Raw genomic sequence first — 7,522 nt, 5'->3', positions numbered from 1 at the left:
CCTTACTGGTGCTCCACCAATGTAAATCGATAGCGCAGACGGGGCTACCATTCCAATACCATCCATTAAAAAAATACCTCCCTCATCCTTAAATAAAACATTGTTCCATTCCATTTGTTGTGTAGTCCCGGCATAGAATAGGTCACCCCTTCTTTTCCCGTGGGTGTTGTAAGAGGCGACTAAGGAGTGTGAGGAATGGGCAGCAGCGAGCCTTTTAAAAGATCTCCAAAGCCTAACTACGGTTGCCAATCTGCCTGCCAAGCGTGGTAACTACCGGCAAAACCCCCCTAGGGAGATGAAATTTTCAATAAAAATCACTTATAACGAGTGTAATGAAATCATAATAAATTATCACTTAAAAGGAAATAAATAATTATCCATTGCCTGGCACACAACACCAGTATTAATATCAAATTTTTTCCAATAAAAACTCAGAAATGTCCTTCGCAATGCACTCTGGTCTCTCCACGTGCACGTCATGACCGCCATCCACTATTTTAACCCTGTAGTTCTTATTTGGCCAAAGTGTTACGTCTTTAACGAACGGCACTTTGTCGTAGTGACCCGTTTTTAGGGTCTCTGTTGCTAAAATACAAAATGTGGGTGTTGTCAGCGAGGTATAGATTTTTTGTAACTGTTCGGGCGAGTGTGGGAGCATTGCTAATACTTTCATTCGTTGATCGTATACCAACCTGAAAGAAAAATATTTTTTGTTTTATTCAACTTAGAATGGCAAACAAGCTAACGACCCACCTAATGGAAAGTGATTAAAGGATGAACGTACCTAGTTTAAATATGTATAAAAGGAACGCGTCTTAATTGACAGATGACATTAGTTGACATGTATGTACTTGCGGATTTTCCGGTTGGTTTCCCACCTTGGTTCGCGCTCTTTGAAGTTAATAAATATATCTTTGTAATTGAATAAGTTTTATTTAAATATAACAGTGCATAACCGTCGCCTATAGGCATGAGCCATGGACATAACAGAGCATACTGTTTCGCCCAAGATACCCCCCATGCGTTGCTATTCCTGAGAACTCAGGTGTCATTCCTGCGTACCCTGTAAATTCACTGCCATATACCACCCTTCAAACCGAAACACAACCATGCAAACACGACTGCTTCACGATAGAAACACGAATGGGACAGAGGTGCTTAAGCAAACGACTTTTATGCAGAATCTGCCTCTGGTAATATTTAGCGTTATTAGTTAATGGTCACGCACAGTGTGATTTCAGATTTTCAGGTTGTGGAATGATTTTCTTCCCTAGGCTTTCTCTAGAAACTACAACATGGGGTTCTTCGAAAAGGGTATATTAAGGTTTCTGAAGGGTCGGCATCCTCGGTGTAATCTGCTTCCACGGATTCACACGGATTTAACTTAAATAAAATTAATAATAATAAATACAAATCAACAAACAATTTACATCGTTCATGAATTTTTTATTATTACAATCCACTACTCTCAGTTTGGTGTATAGAGTTGATTTTTCCAAATCGATTACAGAAAGAGAGAGATGCTTAATTCGGTTGTTTTTTTTTTATGTTTGTTACCCCATAATTTCGTTAGTTCTAAACCGATTTGTATATTCTTTTTTTTAGGTGAAATAGTCTACTGTAGGTTACAGGCCACGGTAACCCCGTTTACCTTTAGACAGGCTGTATACATATATGCTACTTTCGTGGTGTAAAAAAAATGTTAATAATGAAGCCGTATTGTTATCAATATACCCTGAACTGTCAGACTGAACACCGCATAATCCTTCCAAAAACCATTGTGGTTAATTTGCCACGATGGGCCAGATCTGACCACATCCTCACCTATCGTCCTTCATTAGTGCTCCGCCAATGTATACAGATAGCACAGGTGAGGTTACCATTCCATTTTAACCTCCAATAAAATTTGCATGACGGCAACCCTAAAATTACTTCAAAATGACGTCATTATCTAGTCTTAAAACTGGGTATTTACCAATACAACCCGTCGCCAGCAGGCACCAGAGACCTTTCTAGAATTTGCTCCGCCGGTTCCCTGGACAGACCTCTACTCTTCATTGTTAGCTCAAGAATCTATTAAAAGAAGAGAAATTTTAAGACTACATTAGATGTCCCAACGCACTGCTCTGTATATGTTACCACTTTCCATCAGGTAAGCCATTAGCTTATTGTCATACCAAGGAAAACCCAATGAAATAGATGTCTAGATAGAGATATGTATAGATAGAGATTTAGATGTTATTAAAATTGCAGAGACAAGAAAAACCTGTAGGAATGATTCAGCCATTTTATTTTGAGAGAGAGAGCAATCATAGAGAATAGAATACAGGTGAATAGACAATACAGACGATGTAGTTCGGAAACCACACATTTTTTTCTTAACATCGTCCCTCAATTTAACAGATGACGTTTTAGTTTTTCAGTTGCAAATATACTAATGGTAGCGGAATTAAACAAAATAACACTATGTAGTATCTAATATAACAGACATAGAAAAGGGCCACACCTTCCTGTCACATGGGTGTTGTATGAGCTAACTAAAGGAGGGCGACGGATCAGCAGCGTCCCTCTTAAAACACCTCCAAGGCCTAACCCGCCTGCCAAATGAGGCAACTACTAGCAAAACCTCCCCAATAGAGAGAGATCTGTGTTTAACAGTGGACAATTAAAAGCTGATATATTATAGGCGATATTGAAATGGGTGATAGCCTTTTTCCCTCATCTATTTCCGGAGGAATCCAATACGTATATATCGGGGCGGTACTGATATTACCAGAGGGAGACTGCACAAAAGTCGATTGCTTGGGTACCTCTGTTCCATTCGTGTTCCTTCCGTGAAGCAGTTGTGTTTGCATGGCTATGTTTCGGTTTGAAGGGTGGGATATGGCGTGAATTTACAGGGTACGAATAACACCTGAGTCCTCAGGAATGACAACGTATGGGGGGTATCATGAGCGAAACAGTATACTCTGTTATGTCCATGGTACTGCTCATGTCTATAGGCGACGGTTACCACTTTCCATCAGGTGGACCGTTAGCTTCGTTGCCATTCTAAGTTGTATAAAAAAAATTTATAACTACTTTATATACTAACTCACGCGGGCACAGCCACGAGATAGAGCTAGTTAAAGCCCAACCTGTTCATAGGTGTACTTCGGAGCTGTCTCCAAGCTCCCATTGAGTTTCGGATAGCGCTCTTCACTGTAGAATAATTCATAGCTGAATTTATACCAATTGCTTAATTCATCAGGGCTGAAGGTGAAGTATGCTGGCATAGGGTCCAATTCGACGCTGCGCAAGATATCTCCTGGATACGCTATGTCGTAATACTTGCCTAAAAGGAATAATGCCTTCTGTAGCTTTTTTTTGTTTTTTTTTTTTAGTCTAAACTTCTTTCCCCAATAAAATGTGATACAAAAGACGGACTTGCTGTAGGCCTTCTCTACTTCTCATCCTAAAGGTTGACAGGTAGGATGTACAGAGATATTGATGGCGGTTTAAAAAAAGTAGATTTTAGATGACACACACACACAAACATTCATAAAATAAACATACATATTATAATAGTGTGTGTTTCGGTTTGAAGGATGGGATATGGCAGTGAATTTACAAGGTACAGAGGAATAACACCTGAGTCCTCAGGAATGGCAACGCATGGGGGGTATCATGGGCGAAAGAGTGTACTCTGTTATGTCCATGGTACTGCTCATATTGATAGGCGACGGTTATTATTTTTCATCAGGTGGACACCTATAGCTCGTTTGCCATTCTAAGTTATATAGAAATTAGTATATATATATATATATATATATATATATATATATATATATATATATATATATATATATATCTTTTGCTGTTAATGATTGAAATAATTATTTTTTTTCACAAAAACAGGCTTCAGTTGTGGTAAAAAACAGCTAATGGAAAATGGTATTTATGGTTTCCCATAAAGGAGATTTGCCAGTAGTTACCACGCTTGGCAGGTGAATTGGCAATCGCATAGATGTTTTAAGAGGAACGCTGCTGCCCATCCCTCACCCTCCTTTAGTCGACCCTTACGACACCCACGGGAAAGGAAATAATGGCCTATTCTATGCCAGGACCACACGGCATGGAAAAATATTACATGTATAATATTAATAGAATAAAAAACTAACTTATGATAACTCCCAATGAATGTCCAATATACGCGAAGTTGTTCCATTTAAAATAATCCTTAATCTTTTGAATTGTAGGCACAAAATCCAATATCGTGTATCTCGCGCCTTTTGGCAGGTGGTCGGAACGTCCGTTCCCTGGCAAATCTACAGTCACATAGAAAAAAGTGTCCGGTAGCAGCGCGGCCAGGGGACGGAACGAGGTGCAGGCGTCCAGTCTTCCGTGGCACAGCAACACCGGAGGGTTGGACGGGTTGCCCCAAGTTAAAGCTGAAAATTAATTTACAGGGTACAGAGGGACAACACATTCGCGGGTTTAATAGTCGTGAGCGCTATGCCCTTTTACAAGCTCTAAGTTATCTCTGTACCAAATTTCATCAGAATTGGTTCACTGGTTTGGGGGTAAAAGCGTAAGAGACAGACAGACAGTTGCTTTTGCATTTATAATATTAATAGGGATGCTTTGGTTCGTATTGCTTTGTTTGAGTCACAAATCCTTACTAATATGTATTACAAACTATCTTTATGCCCGCTACTTCGTACACGTGGTTTTAAAAGTATAAAAACCAATGAAGTTAGAGTTAGAATTTAGTAGAATCTAGCATATCCGAATATTCGATTATCCGGACTTACTTCTCCACGACCCTAATTACCGATTTAGAAATGTTGTTCTCGTATTTTTTTTTTATATCGTAATGTCTAAATGACGTATGCAAAACCATTAACACAATAAAAAATTAAAACTTTAAATACATATTGTTTAATTTGGACTTTGTAATCGATTATCCGGATTTTCGATTATGCGGAATACCCCTGGTTTTATTCGATTCGGAAAATCGAGATTCTACTGTACTATTAATAAATGGCATATCAAGATAAAACATGCATCACATTTTAAGTTAGACCTTTTAGAAATATAACTGTGAGAATCGCAACGAAATGGGTGCAGTAGTTTTTGCATAATGCCCGAATAAATAGATATATAGACAGACATACAAAAATTCAAAAAAATTTAAAATTTAGAGGTTATGGAACATTTGGTGGTAACAGTGCAAGTCAATCTTCCAATTTTGGCAGTCACACATATATCTAATGGTAGTGGAACTAAATAAAATATTTTTGTACTAATAACCAGTGATATGGACTTCCGTAAGACAACATCTAGTTCAGTAAAGTATTATATTTCAATATCAAATTATTGTTTTGCCATCCATCAGTCATTAAGTTCGGCCGCATGTATCCGGTTCACGTGTCAACTTACCTGATTAATAGTAATAAAATATGAATTTGTAGTATGATAGCAAATCAAACTTCTCATGTATTTTTTTTTATACCACAATATTGGCAAACAAGCATACCGTCTGATGTGCAATCGCATTATATGTGACTATATAGTCACATACGTGCGTGCGTGCGTGCGTGCGTGCGTGCGAGCGTGCGTGCTAGCGTGCGTGCGAGCGTGCGTGCTAGCGTGCGTGCGAGCGTGCGTGCGTGCGCGCGTGTGTGTTTGCGTGTGTGTGTGTGTGTGTGTGTGTGTGTGTGTGTGTGTGTATGTGGTTACCTTTTATATTACCCCATGGAGCTTTAATTGTGACCTCCTTTTCTGTTTGTCGTATGATGCTTTTCATGAGACTGCAAATAAAGGTATATAAATTTTCAAATTTTGTTTGCCGCTTGCTCTATGCGTTGAAGGACATGTAAAACCGGTAAGCCACATGTTTTTGGCCTTGATTATATAGATAGACTATCTCCATACAAATGCAATTTTTTATGTATGATAATGGAATGGTAACCCAGCCTTGCTAACGGTATACAATGGCGGGGAACCAGTGAGGAATCAGGTGAGAATGAACAGGCAGGTCAGTTAGCGCGCATCGTGATAATATAACAAAGGTGGTCTAAAAAAACTTAATTCCAGAGGATAACATACACCGTCATATGGGTGGTATTAGCAAATGTAATATAACTTCACGACCTGAGCAGAGGTAGACGTGTTATTTCGTGAAAATGAGGTCGCGGGTATAAACTGGGTTGAAACATTTTTATAAATATTTCTATTCGAATTATTTATTAAGATTTTATCTTGAAAACATGTTCTTTAGTTATCACATTTGACACTCATCTTGGTTACCCTTCATTTTTACTAGTAATCAAGGTTGTAAAAAAAAATAAACTATTTAAAAAAAACATGTAAAGTGGAACATAGGACCTCCATCTTTTTGAAGTTAGTTAAAATTTTTGAGAAATTGGAATATTCTTTAATCATTTTTATACATGAAAAAAAAAAGCAAAATTATTTGAGTGAAATATTATATATTGAAATAAAAGTAAATTTTACTAAAATATTTTTATGCATTTATCGTTCTATAAGAAACAATACTAGATTGTATTTTATGGGCATTTTAAAATACATATTTTAAGATAAATAAGTGAAATATTGGCAACACTGGTGTGGTAAAAAAAAGTTACAAATGTCATTCATATGGTGACATGTGTAAAATTTTTTTGGTAGGTTGCGATAAGTGAATCATGTTATTTGTCAATGATTTACTCATAAACTAATAAAAATAGTCATTAATTAATTAACAATTTTAGCTCTTATCTACATAAATTAAGCGTTGGATTGATAAGTTAAACCGTAATAGGTAAATTGATTAATCAATTAACACATATTCAAGTTAGTATTATTGTTATTAATGGACGTAATAAAACCGATACACGTTTGATATTCATATAACAAACAAATTAATATTGAAATCTTTATTTAAATTATTTAATAAATAAAATAATAATTACAACTCACCTTTTAGCTAAAAATACAGCGGACGTTTTCATTTTTCATTCCAGTTTATTGCCAATTATTGTATTTTAATTCGCTTCTATTAAAAAACTTAGAGTTAAAAAATAATATTTCGAATGTTTGATTACAAAATATGTGTGAATGGGTACGCAAATACTGAACGGTCAAGGCCGTGGACTTGCTATCATTATTTCTACCGACGTCTTATAAGATTAATGGAGTAAAGATAAAACTGGTGCGTTCCATGTCGCGGTGTGACTAGTAGTAAATGTTTAAACGCCGTCGTATCACTACTTTTATTATATAACATTGACCCGGCAGACGTTAAGCCCCCCACGCCGCCTAATAAGATCACTTTAAGGAAGTATTTTTAGTGAATGATAATGGAATGGCAACCCCGCCCGCGTGGGGGGAAAGGGATTATTAGTAATGGAGACTTAGAATCCCATTGCTAGCAATATACCCAACCAGGTCGACCTCCTCGCGGTTCCCCCTGGAAACTATCATGGTTAATTCCTGATGAATTCATCATGATGGGCTAACTGGCCTGTTTTCATTCTCA

At 37.2% G+C, this 7,522-nt stretch overlaps 1 protein-coding gene across 1 annotated transcript; it reads right to left on the bottom strand.

Annotated features, from left to right (window-relative positions):
* Positions 1-314: 314 nt before the first annotated feature.
* On the bottom strand, positions 315-7,284 carry LOC113517884 (serine hydrolase-like protein). The gene is made up of 6 exons (XM_026902627.3): positions 6,964-7,284; positions 5,722-5,792; positions 4,161-4,430; positions 3,138-3,334; positions 1,976-2,073; positions 315-692 (listed from the first exon to the last, which is right to left on the bottom strand). Exons 1-6 carry the CDS (start codon positions 6,993-6,995, stop codon positions 410-412), a joined length of 951 nt encoding a protein of 316 aa, XP_026758428.1. The 5' UTR covers positions 6,996-7,284; the 3' UTR covers positions 315-409.
* Between the last annotated feature and the right edge of the window lie 238 nt (positions 7,285-7,522).

This window comes from Galleria mellonella, unplaced genomic scaffold (assembly GCF_026898425.1).
Source record: "Galleria mellonella isolate WM207_F2 unplaced genomic scaffold, CSIRO_AGI_GalMel_v1 utg121, whole genome shotgun sequence".
Classification (NCBI taxonomy): domain Eukaryota; kingdom Metazoa; phylum Arthropoda; class Insecta; order Lepidoptera; family Pyralidae; genus Galleria; species Galleria mellonella.
The sequence above is the reverse complement of the archived record's forward strand: the minus strand, read 5'-3'. Positions and strand labels throughout refer to the sequence as shown.

What these genes read in the sequence shown, in the direction of transcription:
- LOC113517884 (XM_026902627.3), bottom strand. Translation starts at nt 6,995, where the DNA reads ATGAAAACGTCCGCTGTATTTTTAGCTAAAAG. An exon ending in TCCATGGGGTAATATAAAAG is followed by an intron (nt 4,431 to 5,721) that starts GTAACCACATAC and finishes ATTAATTTTCAG; the next exon opens with CTTTAACTTGGGGCAACCCG. An exon ending in GCTGGCGACGGGTTGTATTG is followed by an intron (nt 693 to 1,975) that starts GTAAATACCCAG and finishes TTTTTCTTTCAG; the next exon opens with GTTGGTATACGATCAACGAA.